A 23217-nucleotide genomic window follows, 5' to 3' on the forward strand; every position below is an offset into this window, starting at 1 on the left:
TTGTTTGCCACAAGAGGGCTCTGCAACAAGGTTTTTAACCTGGTCATTTAAAAATAAAAGCTCATGCTGGACTTTGAGTGAGAAACGTGCAATTCAGACCTAGAGCTCATCCAGACTTGCCTGTGCCCTGTCACTTTCCCCCTGAGTGAATCTGATGTTTACTGCTGAATCAGAGCAAACGTCTTTCAAGTTTTCTCTGGATGATGTTTACTCTGATTTACTGCAAAAGAATGGATTTTCCGGGAGAAAGCAGTAGGACAAGGGCAAAACTGTTTGGATCCATGACTAGAAAGCTTGGGACAAGCAAAAAACTATCTGAACCCATGCTTTCTAGGCATGGGGCAAGCGCAAGTCTGTATGAGCCCCTAGTCTCTGCTGTTCTAGCACCTCCCAGAAAGCTGCATGAGAAAAAGCAAGGTGCATGAAACATATATTTCACACTGTAGCTGAAAAGAGAGATGTTAAAATCAAGGTGCATAATAAATATTTACCCTCAAAGCATTATGGCATCAAGGTCTGAAATACTCTATGGATTATTGAGCTGTACTTGCCATCATGGAATATGGACTTTGGAACAATATGCTTGCTCCCTAAAAAGTCCTAATTAGCTCTGTTTTAATCGGAATAAAAGAAAATCCGCCCACCTTGGGAAACAAGAACAACCTCAACTGTCAGCCAAAATACTGGTTGCATACACCATCCGAGACACAAAGTAAGTGATGAAAAAGCTAAAATTAGATGTGGAAGAGCTATGGCATGCAGCTGGGCAGCCCTAGATCACTCAGTTCTCAACTGATTCTAACATTTAGGGACCAATGCCTGCCAGACAGGGAAGAAAGAAGAGATATGCCACATAGGGGAACTCAATCAACCTGCCCAGGCAGCTTTCCCCAGGCAGAGCTGTTACATTTCACAGGATAAAAGTGCAAAAAACAAATACTTGAGTTAGTAGCCCAGTAGCATAACTCAGTAGAATATCTAAAAGTGCAAGGTCCATCAAACACTTGACAGCTGACAAGAGATGCAGAATGATGCATAAGCAATAGATAAAATAGCTATTAACTCCCAACTGCTAGTGCTCTTCTGAAATAGCACCAGCCTAGAAAGCTACATTATCTCAAAAAGGTGTTTAGGTTCCATACAGCTGTCTGTTATTTTACTTTATAAAAAAGTATGTCTCTCATGCTCTCTGAGATGCAAGTAATAACAAATCTCAAGTGAAATAACACAACTAAATTCTGTATCTCTAGGCCAGTCAGAAGAGAATGTTACCTGGGTATGCAGTGCCCCCTGGTGCACACATGGCAAAACTGTAACCAGTCAGCTAAAAACTATATGAGAGCAGAGCATTTAGGCATTTATCTGAGCAAAGCTGGTCCTAAGACGACATCTGCTTCCACATCCTAAGTAGTATTATGTAAACAGACAGACAAAACATACAGAGCAGGAAGGCAGCACTCTGTAACTGAGCAGAGGATGGCATAGGATGAGATGCCATCCAGAGACACTAAAGCAAACATTAAAAAAACAGAATGCAATTTTCTAGTTTCCAGGCAGCCTAAAAAACAGTAGTCTAATATTTTCAAACCTGGGGCCCACTTTCAGCCAAATATTCAATATGGACTCATTTGTTAATGTTTTACCATTTAAATGCTTGGTAGTAGTGTCACCAGCATAACACCTTAAGTGAGGCATGGGTAGCCAACATGGTGTCCTCCAGATATTTACTGGCCTACAATTCCCATCATCTCTGGCCATTGGCCATGCTGACCTGGGCTGATGGGAGTTGAGCCCAACAACATCTGGAGGGCACCACATTGGCTACCCCTGCATTAAGGTGTTCAAGAAATTGGCTCCAATTCTCACATTGTATTAGGTCTCACACTCTACTACAAGGATCTGCTTTTTGGCAGGTGATGGCTGATGCAAGTACAGTGATACCTCAGGTTAAGGACTTAATTCGTTCTGGAGGTCCATTCTTAACCTGAAACTGTTCTTAACCTTAATCTGTAACCTGAAGCATCTGTAACCTGAAGTGTCTGTAACCCGAGGTACCACTGTACACAATCCTACACTTTAATAACAAGCAGATCCAGAGCATTTGCCAATTAACTGATAAGCAGGGCTGAAACCAAAACCATGACTATGAAGGGGAAGCTATATCCTCAGAACATCTCAGCTAATAGCTAAGAATTATTCCATTAATCCATTTGCTGGTCTGTGCCTAGAATCCTCTTAGATCTAGGCAAACATATCTGAGTTTCTTATCATCACTCAAGTATCTTTATCCCTTCCCTGGAAGATCCAGAAACCAAGAAGTACTCCACTGAAGCCCTGACCTTCCTTCTCAATCCAAGAGCCAACTCACCATCTTAACAGGTGCTGCTGAACAACGGAAATCCCAGTAGAAGGGTAGCCCTGAGAGCTCACTCTTCACACGAAGAGTCAGTGTGCTGGAGCTGAGCTGGCAGGAGAAGATGGTGGAACTGCTCTTTTCTCCTTCCAGAAGGGGACATATCAGACTGCGCAGGCGGCTCAGGAAGGAGGATACATGAGCTGTCAAACGCTTATTTAGCTCCTGGATGAGATTTCAAAAAATACAATGAGACTGTATTATTCAATAAAGTTATATTTTTTTAAAAAAGAGATGGGGGCAAAATTACTAATGCCCACAGAAGAGTCCTCCAGGTTTCCAGACAGGTAATATTCCCATCTCTACAGGGAGCCATTGGGGATTGAACCTGGCAGCTTCTGCATGCATTGCCACTGAGCTGCAGCACTTTCCCTTGTTGCAAGGATATTGCATCTTCTAAGCATTCAATGTACAATAACCTGTACCTGAGAAAACTCTACTCATTGGCAACTTGGAATATGGAAGTATGAGTGCTAACAGACACCTACTGGATATGGGTTGTGGTGAAGTCATTAAGAGTATTGAACTAGAATCCAGAAGATTAAGGTTCAAATTAACACTCAGTCATAAAGCTCATTGGATAACCTTGGGTCAGTCACTCTCTTTCAGCCTAACCTACATAATAGGCTTGTTTTGTAGATAAAATGGGAATAGAAAGAACCATAAACATCACTTTGAGCTCCTTGGAGATAAGGTGGAATATAAATGCAATGTTAGATGAAAAATAAAATTTCTGAGAAGTGATGATTCCACACAAAATCCCCAGTCACACTCTGGGCTCATCTGTACTTCCTTTTGTCCCATGATTTCACCTACAGTATTAGTCCTGTGATTTCCAGTCATGGGTCCAAGAGGTTTTTTTTTGTCCTGCCACTTTCCCCAGGAATGAAAGTTAACTCACATAAAATCCAATTGATGTTTGTTCCAATTCAGAAGTAAACAGCAGGTTCTCCCACGGAAAGCAGTGGGACAAATAAAAAGAACCTCTCAGGCCCACGACTAGAAATCACGAGACAAAAAGAAGTGTGGATGAGCCCTCTATGCCACTTTGAGATTCTTTTTAGTTTTAGTGAAGGCTTCTACTGATTTGGAGGCTGTGCCTACTGATAGGATAGCAGTCGCAGTGTAAGAATGCAGAACATTTACAAAACAGGGCTAGTGACAAACAAGAATGTATTGTCTGTGCAGAATTGCCTTGTTAAGGTTTCTTTTAAGCCTGAGCTGATAGAATAGCTGCTGAGGTGGATATACCATGTGCACATTTCACAGCCCTAATTCTTTACTTACCTTTGATCTCTGTTGTATCACCTCAGTATCTACCTTTTCGTACCACATACTGCTGAGGTCAGAAAGGAGCAAGGCATAGCCAGCATCTCCAAACCAAACCTTAATCATCAGTTTTGTGGACTCATCAAAGCAGACTGAAGTCCAGGGCTGCAGGAGGAGTCTGTTTTCTGGGTCCTCAGTGCTCTCCATCCTATAACAATAATGAAATACACTTTTATACACTGAATCACATTATTTCTTATTTCTACATGGTAAACAAATTGAAGCCCTTCTGTGATGCCTAATCCTCATTTTTTAAGAAAGAAAAAAATGAGGGACATCTGAGTCATGGAACTCCCACATAAGATCAAGTTTGGCCCTTCATCAGCTGGCATATGTAACATTCCTAGTGTGGCAGAGGAACCTCAATCATAAGAACAGACTGCTAGATCAGGCCAAAGCCATCTAGTCCAGCATCCTGTCCTCATAGTGGCCAACCAGATGCATGGGAACCTCCAAGCAAAGCCTGAACACAACAGCATTCCCCAACCTGTGATTTCAAAATACGAGTATTTAGAAGCATACTGCTTCCAACAGTGCAGCACTGGCAGGAGAACATGCTGGATGGCTGGAAAAAGAGCATGTGAACCAGGAGTGATTTGCTATGAAAAGAATTCCAGGTGTGTACCCACCTACACCACAGCAGCCAAATGTGGAAGAATTTCTTTTCCTCTCTCTCTCTCTCTTTCTTCTCCCTTCTTATAATGCCACTGGGAAAGCAGAAAAGGCATTTTGTTTATCTGTTGTTGACATTTTGCACAAAAGATTAACAAGAGGAGATAACAGAATAGAAGAACCAACACTTTCTTTAACTAACTTAGGCAAACGGGGCAGTGATGTGCCTGGGTCCTCTACTGCCCAAGGTGAGGAGGGGTACTAGGTGAAGAATGTGGCAGCCTTTCTGCTTACAGTTACTCTCCTGAGATGAGGGGGATTAAAGTGTTGCTGGATGGTGTTGGAAAAGTTGAGGATGGGGAAAAGGAAGTACTTTTTCACACAGTTCATAGATGAATTATAGAATTTGCTACCACAAGATGTAGTGATAGTCACCAGTTGTTTTAAAGGGGATCAGACAAATTTGTGGAGGATAAGACTATCCATTGCTAGCAACCATTATGGCTATATACTACTTCCACAGTCACAGGCAGTATGCCTCTGAATACTGGTTGCTGGGAATCACAAGTGGAAGGAATGCTGTTGCACTCAAATCCTGTTTGCAGGCTTCCCATACTGTTTCAGTGGCTTTCTGTTCTTCTTTCTTGTTCATATAGGTGATGGAATTATACCAGACTGGCATACATCTATCCAGTTTTGACCTTTAACCTGCTTCAGTTTGTAAGCCAGGTTTTCGACAAAGTTCCATTTACCAAACTTTTCCAATCCAATTGTACATCATGGCTCCCTTCAGGCTTCACAAACACCCGGCCACTGTTTAAAAAGCTGCCATCAACAAATGTCCTTTAAGTTCTTGACTTTTTGGTCTAATTATATCCAATATATATATTCAGTAAGGCAAGCTTTGGGGCGATATCTATGGTCTGTCTTGTCATTCCCTCTATTTCCTTAAAAACTATAAACCAATATTCTTTTGCCAGCAGGGCTTTTCTTACGTGGGAGAAAACAGAGGGAGAGTGAAGTCAGTGCTTTGCTGCCCTTTCGCTCCCCTCTTCCTGCATCTAGTTCTTCAGGAGTGACTCATCAATTAGCCCCAAATAATTGTATAAGGTTGTAGTTATGATGACTGTACTTGTCTTGTGAGGGCAGAGGGGTGCCTCAAAACCGCTTTCTTACTTCTGCATAAATCTGAAGAGGCTCAAGCTGCAAGCATCCTGCTATTAAACATTTTAAAGCATAAAAGAAAAAAAGGAGAGTGTTTGTTGATTTACTAATGGGCTTGTTGCTTAATACCCTATGAATACAAAAAGAGAAGGCATTGTCCCATTTGGTATCCTCCTTCCAGAGCCTCAAAATTCTGGGGTCTTCCTCGGAATTTTCCGCGGGTAAGGATTCCAACCTGAATCAGGGGAGCAATAATTGAATCCGGGCTACGAAGTACCTTAACATACTGTGCCTGGAAGCTGTGGAGGCGAGAAATGTAAAACATTTTTCGAGAAAGACCCCTGCGCAGCCTTCATTGTGCGCAAAACTCTGGAGGGATGGCGCAGGCAGCAACCCCCAAGTGCGGACAGGAGGCGGCCCGTAACTTTTGAAATTCTGTTTAAGATTCACAAAGTTCTTCGTGAAATTTGCTGGTCAAAGCACGAAGCGCGTTTATTCTCAGCAGCGTTTTCCCTTGCTTTCTTCGGCGCCCTACGTGTAGGCGAGGTAGTATGTGAAGGGGATGCCACCCAGTCTCAGAGGGGAATTTTGATGAGCGACCTGACCCTTTCTAGAACCGATCTCATAGTGCGGGTGCGGAACTCAAAGACAGATCAGCAGGGCAAGGGGGCCCTGCTCCGGCTGCCGGCAGCCCACGGGAAGGGCCCTTGTCCGGTTCGGGACACGAGGCGTTTTCTTTACCTTAGGCCTAGCGGACCTGGTCCGCTTCTGATACATGCAGACGGATCCCGCCTTACTAGACACCAGTTCACTAGGGTTATGCGGTCGGCATTGTCGGCTTGTGGTTTCCCGGCATCAGAATTTGCTGCTCACTCCTTCCGTATTGGCGCAGCCACCACGGCAGTACATATGGGGCTCCCCACGGAGAGGATTAAAGACTTGGGGAGGTGGAAATCTAACGCGTACAAGGCCTATGTGAGAAGCAACTTGTGACTGCGCGTTACACCCCTGACCTCCGCCCATTTTTTCTATTTGCTTTTCAGAACCCACGAGATTGCGCATTTGGTTGGTGGGCCACAGCATCGTGCACTGGGCCAAGTTTCATGCCTTGAGAAGCGGTCTGGGCGGCAACCTGAGTTTACATCCCAGGGTGGAGCTGGTTTGGATAGCACGCAGAGGGATGCGCTGGAGTGAATTCAAACCAGCCGTGATGGCCAGGGCTGCGGCCGAGGGTCCGCCCGACGCCCTAGTGATTCAATTGGGGGAGAACGATCTCACTTATCGCAAGGCAATCGATCTGAGGTGGCACATTTTCAATGATCTGACTGAGTTGGTAATTGCATACCCACATATCACAATAATTTGGTCCTCGTTGCTTGAGAGGAGGACATGGAGAGATTGCGTGAGCCCAGTAGGAGTCAACAAGGCGAGAAAGGTTTTAGAACGAGCCGTGGAACGTAGAGTGGCAGCTCTGGGCGGGTTCGTCATCAGACACCCGGGCATCCAGTTCAGTAACGAGGCCCTCTACAGAAGGGATGGCGTGCATCTGTCAGATGCAGGGAACGACCTATGGTTGGGTGATATCATAGCAGGGATTAGGTCCTGGGTTCAGGGGTTTCCATAGCAGGGCGTAGGAGTTGGTTACAGGTTTGAAGGTATTGGCGGCGAGCTTTGCTCGAGTGGCGGTTAGGCATTGGCTGGGGTTCAATTGTTATGCAAATGGATGGGGGGGAAGGAACGCCATCACCTTCCCCCAGGAAATGGGGTAGTCCGGTACAGGACTCCGAGGGGCGTAGTCCTGTCCAAAACCTACCTAGGTAAGGGCCCCCGGCACGCCCCAAGCGGTGACACCCGTGGGATCCTAGTTGGCGTACTCCAACGGGGGCCTCCCACGGTTAGTGTTAACCCTTCCCGGACATCATGCCGGGTAGCGGATAGGAGCCAATGCCTAGGGCCAATACCTTCAATTCTCTAATCAATAAAGTTGTGGCCATTTCATGCCCATTAAAACTTAAACATCGTGTCCTGTGTCTTTCTTTCTGGGGGGAGGGGTTTTGACACGCAAATGTTCTGAGGAAAGCCCAGCGCTACACCTTGGAACCAACCCTGACTAAATCCCACTGAACTGAAAATCGGGGTCGGTTCTCCCGCAAAGGCAAAATAGGGGCGAGAAAAATAGCAGCGGCAGCTGGCGCGTAAATGGATAACGGAGGGAGGAAGAGTGTGTGTGTGTGTGTGTGTGTGTGTGTGTGAGAGAGAGAGAGAGAGAGAGAGAGAGAGAGAGAGAGAGAGAGAGAGAGAGAGAGAGAGAAGCAGGGGGAAGCCTACTGGCAGGACCGTCATACAATGAAAAGGCGGGACCCAAAGGCATTTAGCAACAACAACAGCCCTGCTGCTCCGACTCCACTCCCACAACCAGTTTTGCTCGGCCCGGGAAAGAAAGGGCCGCTTTTGGCGCTTCGAAATTCTAAGCTCCTTTCCAAGCCCAACCCTCGTCCCACATAGCTATAAACACATAAACACGACATAGCCTCGCAGACCAGAACAGCACATGTAAACTACAATTCCCAGCGTGCCATTCTCGTCTCTAAAGGCATGCCGGATGATGTAGTCTTGGAGGTGCTTGCCTGCTGCCGGCCGGAATTAGGCCAAGACGGGAATTCCCGTCTTTCATCCCTCAAGTAACCTGGCAGCTGTGGAAAACAGGCTGAAGAAAAACCTTATTATATTTTCTGTCTCCATTTAGTTCCCGCCTTACCGTGACCTTCGGCTCCCACAGCAAGGAAACTGAGGCCGCGCCGAAGAAGGGGGAGGAGATTCAGACGGCGCCGGAAACACTCCTATGGCTGCTGTTCCTCAGAAGCCGTTTCCCACCTATTTAATTTACGTTAAATCCGTCGGCGACCGTTGAAAGCGGGGGAGTTTCCCTCGTGTGGGTGCGCGCGCGACATCCGCTCCTGAAGTATCGCAGTAAAAACAGCGAAGCTTCAAGAGCCAAATATCCGTGGCAATATAAAACGCAGTGCTGTTTATCATGTGAATATAAATAACACAATTGACAGATTATTATTATATTTGCCACTTTCAGTGAACATGGCGTTTCAAAAGAGTGTCCAAACGAAAACGAAAAGCTCCCTGCCTCAGGGTGCTTACAATCTGACCTTGCGATCCTAACAGTGTCTACCTATTTATTCTATCTTAATTGTGTCTATCTATTTATTTATTTCGTAAAAATCACAACGCTTGATTGTAAAAAAATACAAAAGGGAAAAAAACAAAATAGTTTACATATTGACTCAGTCCTATTGAATTCAGTAGGGCTTGCAGGTAAAAGTGAGGCTAGAACTGCAGCCTACATTGCTGTTTGAGGGGTGTGAAACCTATGAGCAACTGAAGCCTGGCTATCCCTGTCTGGTAGGGTTAAAATATCAGCTTAAGTTAGTAAAAGGTGAGTTGAGGCTTAGAGTCCACTTCCTCCTCGTGTGACAACCATGAGTTTGGTCCTTGAGGGAGAACCGCTCCCTCAAGAACAGATTGAACACCGCTCCCCATCAATAGATTGCTTTTCAATAAGATGGTCCCAAAATGACATACAGCAAAACAAAAACAACAGTCAACTACGTTATCTGAAAAACAACAATAAGACTAACAGGTGATTCTTAAAACACCTAGCAAAATTTAAGTTTTCACTGCCCTTCTAAATGATGTTGCTGATGTGGTTGCTTTACATAGTAGGAGATTGGTATTTCATATGATGCCTCTGTTAGGGTTGCCATGTGTCCTCTTTTTGCAGGATACATCCTCTTTTTCCAGGGTAAAATTTGAGACAAATTGCATTTATTCGATTTGAATGGCTATCATAGCATCCTCTCTTTTGCTCTTCAAAATATGCCCACCCTGTTATCTTCTATGGTGTTGCATATATCTTAGGGTCAACCCTTTACTCCAGTTATGCTAGCTGAGTGGCCTTTGGAAGCAGTTTAAATGCCACTCTCTGCTAGTGGAGCAGGAGCTATGTCAACAGAATGATGATTATGTCCAGTGCTGTTTTTCTAGAAAAAGAGGTGTTGGAACTCACCATGAACCTTGTTCTCTTGTAATGGCAATGGTGCCCACCTGAGAGGTACCGGAACTGGGTTCTGGTGAATTCCAGCTGACTAAAAGCCCTGGTTATGTCAGTGGAGCATAGGGCTGCCAATACATCCGGAATTTCCCAGACATTGCCGGGATTCATCCTTCTAAGATGGCGTCCAGGCAGAATTTTCGAAAAGTGCTTGAAATGTCTGGGGAAACCCAGGCGTATGGCAGTCCATATCGGAAGCTGTTAATTTTTTCAGCAATTTTCTATAAATACCTAAAAAAACACCATTTTGGGTGGAGATTTTGCAAAAAATGCTCAACTTTTGTGTGACACAGAAAGCCTGTTGTGTAGTACTGCTCTGCCCTCTAATTCTTTGCTTGCATTTCTTAACTTCAGGAGGCATAGTATTCAAGCCTTTGATGTTTCGGCTAAAGGTGTTTTCTTACCAAGCCAGTGTTTTATCTGCCTTTGCTACCTTACCACAGATCAAGGAAGCCTGGTGGTAGACCACATGATTTTCTGGTTTGGGAAAATAGATTATCTTCTGAGCACCATCCCCATTCCCAGTTATAGAATGTGCTGCTAAAATTAACTTTGTGAACAGGAAAGGAGTGCAATTTTTTTTATTCATATCCAGTTGAGACTGAAAAGGGGGCAAAGTGGGGTAGGATCCCTCTCTAAGGATTTCATTATGCTGACAATTTCCTCAGAAATCCAACTACTCAATTAATGTGGGGAAGCTGTTAGAGTTCAGCTTCATCTTTACCAAACCTGGGTATATGTGTGACTAAACCACATGTCACAAAATGCCAATGAGCTGCCAGTTACCTCATTCAAGGGAAACAAAACCCAACTATACACGGTGGCCCTCACTGCCCAGAGAACTGGGGTGCACGTAATATTTTCTAAAGGTGTGACTAGTGAGAATCTTTACATGCATACTTCCTCAGGTTGCTTATGTATAGCAGAGGGCCGACCCAGCCATTGAGGGGGAGGAGGAGTGCTGAGGCTGCCATCTTAGGCAGCAGAAGCTCCCAAGGCAGTGCCCCGCTTGCCCCACTGTCTCCACCCCCAGCCATTGGCATAGCCGAGGGAGGGCAGGGGGCAGCTGCCCGCCCAATCAAGTAAGACAATAAGTGGCCAATCATGTTAGTTCTGCCCCCCTTAAAAAGTCCTGCCTCCCTCAACAAAAATCCTGGCTAAGCTCATGCCGTCAGCGGAGAAGCAGCACCAGCATTGGCGCCAATTTCTAGCAATATCTCAACGATTTTTGAAACTGCGCATGATGTTGCAGAGCTGCTTCTGCGACGGTGGCAGAGGTGACAGGACAGGTGGCAGGGTGGGGCTGTACTTCCTGTTTCACCTTAAGTGGCAAAACAGATCATGCCACCCCTGTCAGTGCATCTCTATGCTTCTGGAAGAGGGAGACACCAAAGGTCTTATCTCCTTGTCACAGAAAGCGGGTCATGGTCAGCTAAAGAATGATAGCCTCCTTGAGGGATTCACGACAGCTCCCTCCCTCCCTCCTATGAAAGGAGGAGAGTCCCACTTTATTAAACTAAGAAATATACAGTACCCAACAGGAAACTGTAGCCCTGGGTTATAAAGTGTGTTAAGCAAGTTATTCACTTGGAATTGAGTTGGTGATACATTTAAAAACAAAAGGGCAGAAGTACAGAAAATATGTTCATCCTCTACTCTAGCTTCCCTGGGGCATGCTACAGTAATGCAGGCCTAGTTCTTGCATGATGCTATGGGATAGTTTCATTCCCACACGCAGTGACATTAAATGGGAAGTCTTAATGCAAGTTGTCACAAAGGTATAGAAAAGAAATCCCAAAGGTGATGCTGCAGAAACCATTTTAGACTTGTAGAAGCATGCATGGTCTCCAGATTTGTTTCCATATTTGTCTGAAACCAGACTCCTCTGATGGATTTTCAAGTACCTGTCCTTGAATAATGTTTCTGTTTAGAGATCAGCATAGAGAGGTCATCTCATTAGCTGTTGGTCTGCCATATTTATGATTCTCCAAATTCCTTTGTGGAATGTTAGGCTCTTGGCGCTGTCTCCAGCTCCAGTTCTGACTCCAGCACCACTGTTTCTGGTTTCAGCAGCAGATCTGTGGTTTGCTCTTCTGAATGCCGCAATTCTTCCAGGGGGTAAGTGTTCACAATCTCCACTTTGTTGTCCCCCAAGGGACAGAGGAAACAGAAAGGAAAGCCCTTACGCGAAGGTGTTGGATGCTTTTGTAGGACTAGAGGCAGCTGATTTCTTTGTGCAGAGCCGTTTCTGCATTGCTGCAGGGAATTCTCTCTGGCCTCTGGTTTGCTTGCTGATGAGTAGTTGAGCAGCCCACGCTCTTGCAGGGTGCCTTGATAATAACAATGACAGGACAACTTAGAAGAACTATGTATTGTGGAATATGGATTGCAGCCATTTAGTATCTCTGTCCAACCACCATAATTCTTTATTCATTATGTACATACCACCTCTCAGCCCCCAAAAGGGTCTCCCCAACACAGTCTGCAAAATTATGTAATTTATTTAAAGTAGATTGTTTTAAACTATCAAACCAGACAGCAGTGAAACAAGGCAATAATACCAAAATGTGAGCAGGAAGGAATTAAAATATATCAAAGGTCTAATGGAACAAATGCGGCATATTTCCCAATCTAACCATTCTTATTCATGGCTGTTATTTTTCTCCCATTTGTAAATTTAATGAAAAATGAAAGGAATAAAAGCATAAAAGAAAATAAATAAACAATCTAAACTCTAGTGGGTGAGAGAGTTCCATAGTTGGGGGCATCACAATCAAGAAGGCCTTGTTCCTCTCTTTAGATAAGCATACTTTATCTGGTGAGGGAATGAAACAACGTAATGCCCCCATATATCACTAGGATGTTGTAAGAAAACAATTTTGAGACTGAAATGTTTTAGGTTGGTATGTTCCTGTGCCAAAATGCTTACAGTCACCGTAGTAACAACTGCTACTACAAATCAGGCCATGTTTAAAGAATTCCCACCATAACGGCTGCCATCCCTTAAGGTTTCCCAGGTCTAAGTGGTATCTATGGTCAGCATGTCAGCAAACATGGACACTACCAATTCTTATCTGCAGTGATTATTCTATAATAATACCATACAACTAATTAAAAGACCCACTGCAGACACTCATCTGGAGTTGAGCACTGAGAGAGGGATAACAGTAAAAGTATCAAAACGAAGTAACTGGTGACTTCCTCCTTACCGGAAACTGTGTTCTCTAAGAAAAAGGATAGGGATCCAGTTATAAAGGCAGGAACCATCAACAGAGAAAGGAGGAAGAGGTCTACAGGGACACAACCTGCAGAGAGAGCATCACAGTTATCTTAGAAATGCCATAATGTGATACCTTGCATTCAACATCCCTAAGTCGATCCAACAGAACCTCAGATAGTTATTCATTGTAACTAGAATGGGTCAGAAATAATTTTCTGTGGCAAAAAGGCTTCCACCCAAATGCTGAAAGTGTGGGATAACCATCATGCTTAAGTCTAATTAATGCACGAAGAGATTAAATAGAGTAAGATGTCCTGCCAGGCTTAGCTCACCTTGCGAGGAAATGAGTAATCGAGCATATTGTTCACCCCCAGTCTACTAGAGAAGCTCAACATGTGAGGAGGAAAATAGGGACACTTGGAGAGTCTGATATAGTCCTTCCTCTTTATGATTCTAAGTACTTCCTACATATCATGCAAATAAAAATATTTGGCTTAAAATGAAATAATGTGCAGTGTAACATTGATGTACAACTAATAAGATTATTATTATTATTATCATTTCTGATATTAATCAGTTTTAGATAATCAATAAATAGGGGATGCAAAGAACCAAAAGGGCACACTCCACAAAGTGCAAAAATGTCCAGATAGCTTTGGAAATTTAAATGTTTGTGAAAACTTTTAAAATGCCCCCCCCCCCCGATCTAGCTGCTTTTTGCAAGACAGGGACACAACTTGAGGGTCCTGTTATGGTTCTGAATTTCCTGCAGAAGGCAGTCTCAAGCTTTTCTTCTCACCACAGCTCTGATCATGCCAGCCCCTGCCCCCCTCTTGGCACCTGTAGCTGTGGCCAGGGACCCTGGTGCCGTGAAGAGCCACTTCGGAACCAGCAGACCCATGAACATAGTGAAGCCCACAATGAAGATGTTCCTGCCCGAGTCAATGTTTGTGTACTGGAAGTAAGAGACACCGGTGCCCACAGCCATGCTGTATGTCACACACAGCACTCCTCCTGAGGACAACAAGGGAGAAAGAAGCATAACAAAGTAGCTGAACTGACTTTGGAAAAGGGAAAGGGCAAAGAATGGAGAGGGACTTAAATATGAGTAACCATAAGAATAGAGCAGGAGCCTTGAATTTGCCCATAAACAGCATCACCTGGTATCTCCCCTACTCTGGTAAGATGCAGGGTTTTTTAATTGAAATTATAGCTATTATTTCTAAATTTGTACACACACACACACACACACATCATCTTCATCATCATCAACAGCAACATCATCATCATCTTATGGAAATTGCTGTCCTTTTTGGCAATGCATAACTGGTAACCTAGCCAGGAAGTGCACTCTGGGCGGCTTCCAAAAGAATATTAAAATACTGTGATACATCAAACATTAAAAGCTTCCCTAAACAGGGCTGCCTTCAGATGTCTTCTAAAAGTCTGGTAGTTGTTGTTCTCTTTGACATCTGGTGGGAGGGCGTTCCACAGGGAGGACGCCACTACCGAGAAGGCCCTCTGCCTGGTTCCCTGTAACTTGGCTTCTCGCAGTGAGGGAACCGCCAGAAGGCCCTCAGCACTGGACCTCAGTGTACGGGCAGAACAATGGGGGTGGAGATGCTCCTTCAAGTATACTGGACCGAGGGCATTTAGGGCTTTAAAGGTCAGCACCAACACTTTGAATTGTGCTCGGAAACGTACTGGGAGCCAGTGTAGGTCTTCCAAGGCTGGCTCTAGGTTATAGAATTTGTTGGCTGGCAATGGCACCCTTTAGGATTATAAAATATCATTTACAAGGATAACCTTGACTGAGAACTTAAACTCATTTAAAATTACGTCACCATGGAAAGAGCATAGGACCCTCATTTATGTCTAGGGTAGCCAATGCCTTACATAGTAGTGGAAGATAATGGTTGTTCCAACATACATTATAAAGTAGGCAACAGTGAGAGATGCCCCAAACAGGGAGGGGGTGGGCTGGCTAGGTGGCACGGAGATATAAGGAAAGGAAAGGAAGCATTTATTACCATGAATTGCCAGAGGGATGGTGGTAAGAATTCCCATGAGCCGAGGAGACAGTCCCAACAGTACACATGCCAACGCACTGATCCACACTGCACGGCATGAGGGAGCCTGAATGTAGGAAACAGGGCATGAGACTGGAACCTTGAAAACCCATGACCTCAGGTCTCTCCAGGCATGGAACCCCACAGAGCATTCTGCATTCTACAGGAAGACTAGTGGGAAGGGTGGGGGACTGTAGTGGATGGAAGAAAACAGGAGGAAAACCTATAGATGAGAAAAGACTATTCTTCATACTGCAGTCTCTGTGGGAAGACATTCACATGGTAACATTTCCCCCTCCTATTATCTCACAGCCTGTCCTGGGTCCTCTAAGATGCTGTCCTATCCCCAGGGTTGAAGTCAGAGTCAATCGTCCACCCAGTTGGCTTCTGTATGTGCAGTGGAGGCTGGTCCATTAGGACACTTGGGGCACTGCCCCACCAAACTCAATCTTCCCTTAGCCAACCCTCATCCGCCTCCTTTCTTACAACCAGCCTAGGGGGTGGCACCATCTGCCCCCTCTCCCTCCCTAGTATGTGCCTCTTGCAGAACTCAACAGGGAGCAAGATGGAGACAAAACAATAATTACCGTATTTTTCTGTCTATAAGACGCCCTCATGTATAAGACGACCCCTATTTTTTGACCCCAGATTAAGAAATAAGTATTTTAAACATTCTGTCTATAAGACGACCCCCCCCCAATTTTAAACTTAAAAAATTGGGGGGGGGGGAATATAGTCTTATACACGGGAAAATATGGTAGTTGTCACTTCCCATCATTGGTTCTGGTTCCACTTACTGTAGGTCTCCCTGTCTTACTTCATCACGCATTCTGTAGGGCAGAGCTTTCCAAATTTTTCATGTTGGTGACACACTTTTTAGACATGCATCATTTTGTGACACAGTAATTCAGTTTTTCTAGGAAACCAGTGGGCAGCCCACTCCCTTTCCAGCCCCGGGAGGAGCGCAGGGAGCGTTCGCACAACACACGTGCACACAGCAGCCAATACTAATGTGTTGCGACACACAGTTTGGAAATCTCTGCTGTAGTGTGTGGTACAAATGGAATTTCTCCAGATAATTAATATTGCAAGTGTATAACGTTGTTCAAGGTTTTATATGTTAACAACAAGGCTTGAACAACAAGACCTTTAGAAGGACTGCTGCCACTACCAGCCAGAGAAAACAATACTGGGGTAGAAGGACCAATTGCCTCTGACTCAGCATCAGACAGCTTCAGATGTTAATGGGGAAAGGCAAGACTTAAGGCAATCTCTGAAACAGGAGCTCATGTACCAATTGTTGGAGGAGAGTGATCCATGGGACATCTCAGTGCCTACTCTGAACCTGCATAAAGGAATCCATGATCTCGACCCATGCTCTTACCTGGGTCAGTCTGCCGGCACAAGCATTGGGCATGCTGGATGCAGTTCCAGATACACTGCCCAGCACAGCTGCCAGGAGGGTGCCAAGGCCCTCAGTACAGAGCCCTCTGTTGCACAAATGCTGTGGTGGGGGTGGATCCCATAAGGACTTGCTGCACAGCAGATAGCAGCCCACAGAATTTACGCTTGCGGTAACACCCATAGCAACACCAATGCCAATGGCATGGGTACTAAGTACTGGCCAGCCCTGTGCACCTGTGGGACAAAGATAGAAAAGACGAGAAGTGAAGTCCAGTCATTAAGCCAATGAAAGGGCAAAGTATGGTTAAGCCATTTATTACCTGGGTAAGGCAGCTTGAGCCATGGGGACTGCAGGGTGCTATTGGTGAGGGTTAAGTGGGGTGTGGAAGGATGCAACACATCCCAAGAGGTTGGAACAGGTCTCAGCATCCCACAGACAAGCCAGATCCCAGAGAAGGGCAGCAGAATCTATAGGAATGCAAGACTGAAAGTGAGAATTTGCCTACCTGCCCCTCTTGCTGTCCCTGGATCCATCTGCATAATGCCAAAGGACACAGGATTAAGCTGTGCCATATTTCTCAGCTCAGGGCTTTGGAAATATTGGAGATTTGGGGAGTGGGAGATAACAGGGGAAGGGGAAGAGGAAAGTGGAGAAGGGAGCCAAGTTTGGCTGTACCGTTAGTTCATTAATTCATACCGAAAAAAAGTGCAGGGCTGGGCTGCCCGATTTTATAGTGAGCCCTCTTGCTTGGCTCCACTGGCAAATGGGCAGTCGGCAGGAAGCCAGGTGCTGGGATAGCAAAACGCACAGCAACACAAGCCTAAAAAGAGATCATGAGTGATATTCAGCAAAGCACTGCCCTAGGAATATAGGTTGCTTGGTCCTAACACAGAGAATATGTAAATCCCAAGAGCTGCCATGAGAACAGCTCGGCTCCAAGAGGTTTCTAAGTTGAGTAGCTACTCCTTTCCCCAATACTACCCAATGTTCTATTTCCATTACCTAATGCAGGCATCCCCAAACTTGGCCCTCCAGCTGTTTTGGGACTACAACTCCCATCATCCCTAGCTAACAGGGACTATGACCGGGGAGCCCAGGGTTAGAATCCCTATTCAGCTATGAAGCTCACTGGGTGACCTTGGACCAGCCACCATCTTTTAGCCTAACCTACCTCACAGGGTTTTTGTGAGGAGAAAATAACCATGTATACCACCTTGAGTAGCTTGGAGAAAAAGGTGGTATATAAATGTAATAAATAAATAAATAAAATAAATATTGTTGGGAAAACTCTGGGAATGAACAGTGTTTTCTGGGATTCTCATCCCAGCACTAATGTTAGAGCAGAAACAAATATTAAACAAATTACTCCAGAATCTCAAACATTCTACACAACTCGAGTCACATCCGCACCAGACATTTAAAGCACATTGCTTCCCCCAGGGACTCCTGGGAACTGTAGTCTGTTAAAGGTGTTGGGAGCAGTATATCTGCGCAGGGTAAAATGCACTTCACAGGATTCTTATGGTGCTTTATGGAATGGATGTGACCTTATCCCATAAGGAGGACCTCAAGTTTTGAAACCCTATACTTTTTACCATTGGGGAATGGCTCCTGAATGGGGTGGGGAGTGAAAGGAGAACATAGGAAAGCCACCTTTCCCCCACCCCCTTCATAGAATCATAGAATCATAGAATTAGGTTTTGTGGGATTTAAGACTTTTGGCTTAGATTTGAATTTGAATCTGGCAGTTTTAGTGTGAGAAAGTTGGTGACTGTCTGAATTTCAATTCCAGCCCAATATGCCTCATTCATTCCCTTCACAACCTCCTTCTGAGAGGGCATGAAGCACAGTTACTGGAGCTGGCTGGTCTTTTGAAGAGAGCTAGCAGTCAGCAATCTGAACTTACAGCAGGGCGACTCCCCAGTTTTCAGAGCAGAGAAGAGCAGCAGGTCTGTATGCTGAAAGTCCAATGACAGAAAGGCTTGGGGCCAGAACCATGGGTCCGCAGCGATGGGTAATCCACCCACAGGCACCTGACATCCCCAATGCCACCTGCACCAGAGCGGAAATCAGCACTGCACCTGAAACCTGGAAGGGGAAAAACAGGCAGAACAGGGTCATGTTACAAAACAGGGATGAGGAATTTTAGGACTGGGGGCCAGATGTGGGCCTCCAAGCATCTCTATCTGATGCTCGGGACTCTTGCCACACCACACACCATCCCTCAGGTGACACCCCTCATTGGCCCTGCTTTACCCTTTCCTGGAGTGTTCTTGTCGGGCTGAAAAGTGGTTAGAGTGATCGACTAGGCCCAGCACCAGGGTCCGAATTCCCACTCAGTCATTAAGCTTACTGGGTGACCTTGGGCCATTTACAGTCTAACTTACCTCACAGGGGATAAAAGGGGGAGGAGAAAAATCTACATTCCCTTAAGTTCCCACAATGCCTCTTGCTTGCCTTGATGGACAAGAGAGGGTTGTGTGAGAGTGTGTAGAAACCAGCTGCCTTAAAAAGGTAAAATTTGCATTTGTTCCGCTATCCACTTTTGCCTCTGACTTCACTGACCACTAGCATGTGACCACCCCACCCATAAGGGCATGTGTCCCCCCAGGTTGAAACAGGTCCCCCAGCCCTGTTACTATAGGCCTCCATTACATGCTTCCTCGGGGATATTTTTTTTTTCATGCAGGCAAGGTGGTGTGAGAGGCACAGGCAGAGCTGGTGGGACAGCTATGGTAGGATTGGGAGACACCCCAAAGCAACTGAGAGCAGAGTCCAGCAGCAATATGGTGAATTACTTTCCATCCTTCATGGTGGCAACAGAACATGCCATGTGCTGCCATGACTTTGGCACACCCACCAAGCTGGTATCTTATGTCCAAAGGGACCCAAAGGGACCTGGTGTCTAACCCCACCACTGATGCCAGCCTCTCCGTATTGGGTTTAACCAATCAAAGCTGCCAACCTCATGGAGTAACTGGTCCCAGTTTCTTGAGTTTTCACAATCTGGCCCAGCACATATGTCGGGGGCCTCAGTGCCTGAAAGGGAAGCAGGGACAGATAAATGAGTTGGGAACACAATGAGGAGAAGAAGAAGATCCCAGAATTCAAGTTAGTGTTAAGCAGATTTCAGATTTTTAAAAACTAATCTGCAGAAGTCATTGCTTCTGAATGGAATGCTGATGTGAAGGATAAGCAAGGATTCTCGAGGAATATGTAGTGGAGGAAAACAAGGATAAAGGGCTGAAACCAGTCCCTGGCGTCAAACACTGATAATTGCATCCCTTTGACTACCTACTGTATACAAGGGGATGAGACTGAAAGGTGTTTTCCCATTTAGAAAGACAGACAACTGAGGGAGAACATGGGAAAGAATTGTAAAAGAACTGGAGAGGATGTGTAGAGAAATTTCTTTCACACAATACTGGTCACCAACAGACAAAAGGAAGTACTTCATGTAATATATGAGGTTCATGGCTAAATGATGTGGTGGTGGCCACACTGACATGGGGAGAGGCTTCTAAATCTGTGGAAGCATGGACTTGTCAATGACCGCTAGCCATGACAGTGAAATTAAATCTCTAAAATCTGAGGCAGTAAACCTTTAATTGTCAAAAGCTAGTGGCAAAAAAGCAGCAGAGGAGAGCTTGTGAGCTTTTCAAGAAGCATATGATCAACTACTGTTGGGCAGAAGGCTGGACTTGACAGCAATTGTTCTGATCCAGAAAGGCAAATTACACACCTAAGTCTGCCCAGTCGAACAAGAGATGGTTGTGCTTATTTTTGGAACATAGGATTCAGCACTAAGACGTGAGTATTCACTGTGCAACAAAACAGCAGCCACCGATGGCTGGCTACCATTCTTGCTGGATCCAAAACTCAAGAAGAAGAAGAAGAGTTTGGATTTGATATCCCGCCTTTCACTCCCCTTCAGGAGTCTCAAAGCGGCTAACATTCTCCTTTCCCTTCCTCCCCCACAACAAACACCCTGTGAGGTGAGTGGGGCTGAGAGACTTCAGAGAAGTGTGACTGGCCCAAGGTCACCCAGCAGCTGCATTTGGAGACCTTGCCATCCTTGCCCTGTGATTGCAGTGTCCTGTGCTGGTGGCTGAGTATTTGGAAGAGGACTGGGTGCTTTTGCCTATAACTCACTATTTCCATTTGACTGGAGAATGGGAGCCACATGTTGGGTCTGTATCATGGCTGGGATAAGGAACTCAAAAGATGGAGCCTGAACCAGCGGCAACCTGCAGGGAAAACAAAGGGGAGATCCTGCCAAAAGGAATGGACAAAGCCTAAGGGAAGGAGCTGCTAACTAGAAGTTGTGTAGAACAATGCATTTTCCATAATACTAGTCCCTGCTTAGACTTCTAGTAATAGAAGGCCACACCCAACTCCCCAACCAAGAAGGCAGCAAGGCTGTGGGATTCCAATGGGTCAAAGGGTGCCTAGAGCCAGCTTACCTGGTTCCCAATCCACACTGAAAGGCTGTGGCTATGCCACAGGCAAAAAGGTTGCATGCTAGAAGTTCATTCCAACATGGAGTACCATTCAGCATCTTGCCGGGGAGGGTGGTGATGAAGAAAAAGTGAAAGATGCAGAGAAAGGATACCTGGACCAGGAGATGCTAGGAAGGAACAACAAGCTGGTCTGAGCCATGGTCTTGTGAGCACCTTCACCCTTCCCTAGAAGATGGCACAACACACTTAAGCCCGATAGTGTGTCTCAGTCACTCCCCAAGCTTCAGATGCTGGCTCTGCTGCCACTCATACATTGCTACTTTCTTTAATGAGACCCACATCAAAGTACAGTCGCTAACACCAATTTCTGCCTCATCGGCAGTTCCAAACTTTTACCTAGTATCTGCAGGTCAAGATTTAATGAAAAACAGCCCAAACCCTGGAATCACATTCCTGCATATATTGCATCAGAGATGACCACTGGTTCATCACTGCTCTTTTTTTCACAAGATGCTCCTCACTTTTTGCGATTCTCCAGAGTTGCAATGTTTGTCTGCATTGCAGCAAACACAACACAGAGCCTTGTGACACCCTTTTTGCGGAATATGTTTCCTCTTGGGTGTTGTGCTACACCCGCCCACTCCAAGCAACTCAACTCACCTGCAAGGCCAACAAGCAGATCAGGGGCCAGGGAGGAAATTTTGGCCCTTTACGAGCATGGGGAAGGATGCTTTTAGAAGCCCTGTTGACTTTGTTCATGATGTCTGTCTTTTTCCTTTGTGCTGGAAAGTGACCTAGCAACTGAGTATATCTCCAATTCCTCCCCTTCTTTTATTTACACCCTTCACTGGCCATATGCATCTGAACTTCCACCTTTGGCCCTTCCAGGCCACAGTTGCTCAGCCTGTTAGCTATTAACTTGGCTTGCCCAGTAACTCACCACTAGTGCTGAGAGGTAAAAGGCATGACTGAGCAGGGTTAAACTACAGCAAGCTGGTTTTATGTAGACCACGCCTGACCTATTGGACAGTATCAGCAAGGGATAGTGCTGTGGTTGGCCATCTATAACCAAGGGGCAGTGTGCATATACATGGGACATGCCTAGGCACTTGCTTATTTGCATAAAAGGGACCTATTAAAAGGTAAAGGTACCCCTGCCCGTACGGGCCAGTCGTGTCCGACTCTAGGGTTGTACGCTCATCTCACTTAAGAGGCCAGGAGCCAGCGCTGTCCGGAGACACTTCCGGGTCACGTGGCCAGCGTGACGAAGCTGCAGCTGGCGAGCCAGCACCAGTGCAGCACACGGAAACGCCGTTTACCTTCCCGCTATAAAGCGGTACCTATTTATCTACTTGCACTTAGGGGTGCTTTCGAACTGCTAGGTGGGCAGGAGCTGGGACCGAAAGACGGGAGCTCACCCCACCGCGGGGATTCAAGCTGCTGATCATACGATCGGCAAGTCCTAGGCACTGAGATTTTACCCACAGAGCCACCCGCGCCAAAAAAAGGGACCTATTACATGTTATTATTTCTCACAGAGACCATACTTAAAACAATTAAGAGAAAGAACTATCTGGGTGGGAAAGAGCTTAGACTAGTCAGTTTAAAGCTGGCCTGGGGACATTCTTGAGGCATCATGTGAAGGCACTGATTACCACCACCTTGCAGGTATGTTTTGTCAGCATTTCAACTTGTTTACTTAATAAAATCCTAAAAGAAAAACAAAAGATTACTTTGCTGAAACCAAGTAGGTCTGGTCAGTGTATGGATGAATGACCATCTAGGAACTGCAAGTACACTCTACTGGGTTCCACAACAGATGAAAGTTAGAATATAAATTTAAAGAAATTGTATGGCCTTTTTAGCACAATTACTCTTTTCTCAATGCTGGTGGCAAGAATCGGTGCCCCATTCCTCTTACAGTTCAAAAGCCATTTTGGACAGCTGCAAATGCCAGGATTGCTACTATGTGTGTTTGTGTATACACACACAAGCTACGGAGCCCCCTGCCCGAGTGTACCTCATAATACACAGCACATGCATTTCTTGCTCACACTTTACATTTTTAGATGGGCAATGGAAGCATTTTAGGCATACACCTAACACTGTAATGTTTGAAGTGGCTCCAACACTCCCACTCCAAGAAGGCTTCAGTTCTCTTTGTATTATTGTTACATTTTAATATTGGGGTTTTTTTTCAAAGAGCTCAGAGTGACATACAAGGTTCTGCCCATGCACCTCTATCATTTTATCCTCAGAACAATCGTGAGGTGGGTTAGGCTGAGGGATTAGGTCACGGCTACCCACCCAGCTCCTATTTGCAGTCCTGACTCAACCGCAAGAGCACTTCATCTCTTTCCCCAAACATTTCATACACCGTAAAACTGGCACCGTAAAACTTGGCTTGGGGTTTAGTACAAAA

General features: G+C 45.4%; 2 protein-coding genes across 4 annotated transcripts in view; both read right to left on the bottom strand.

Moving 5' to 3' along the window:
• The window catches only part of NHEJ1 (non-homologous end joining factor 1), a 112887-nt gene extending 104173 nt beyond the window's left edge, over nt 1-8714 (bottom strand). Inside the window, exons 1-4 of one of the 2 annotated variants that reach the window (XM_081201688.1) lie at nt 8277-8714; nt 4372-4449; nt 3701-3890; nt 2369-2578 (exon numbers count right to left, since the gene is read on the bottom strand). In XM_081201688.1, the coding sequence (XP_081057814.1) occupies nt 2369-2578; nt 3701-3889 (399 nt within the window). In that variant the 5' untranslated portion in view covers nt 3890; nt 4372-4449; nt 8277-8714. The remainder of the gene's footprint in view (nt 1-2368; nt 2579-3700; nt 3891-4371; nt 4450-8276) is intronic. The other variant, XM_081201689.1, reaches the window with a different exon arrangement.
• A 1428-nt stretch (nt 8715-10142) lies between these two features.
• SLC23A3 (solute carrier family 23 member 3) lies at nt 10143-23195 on the bottom strand. 2 transcript variants are annotated; one of them, XM_081201461.1, is made up of 13 exons: nt 22308-23195; nt 21456-21927; nt 20799-20962; nt 20488-20582; nt 19301-19374; nt 18242-18423; nt 17032-17155; nt 16655-16802; nt 16315-16568; nt 14892-14997; nt 13702-13875; nt 12851-12946; nt 10143-11971 (listed from the first exon to the last, which is right to left on the bottom strand). In XM_081201461.1, the coding sequence occupies exons 2-13, from the start codon at nt 21552-21554 to the stop codon at nt 11649-11651; spliced, it is 1839 nt and encodes a 612-aa protein (XP_081057587.1). In that variant the 5' UTR covers nt 21555-21927; nt 22308-23195; the 3' UTR covers nt 10143-11648. The 2 variants fall into 2 exon arrangements, with proteins under 2 accessions (XP_081057587.1, XP_081057588.1); XM_081201462.1 differs by lacking the exons at nt 20799-20962; nt 22308-23195 and having other exon boundaries at nt 21456-21530.
• Nucleotides 23196-23217: the final 22 nt, after the last annotated feature.

Source organism: Podarcis bocagei, assembly GCF_964188305.1.
Source record: "Podarcis bocagei genome assembly, chromosome: 1".
NCBI lineage: Eukaryota > Metazoa > Chordata > Lepidosauria > Squamata > Lacertidae > Podarcis > Podarcis bocagei.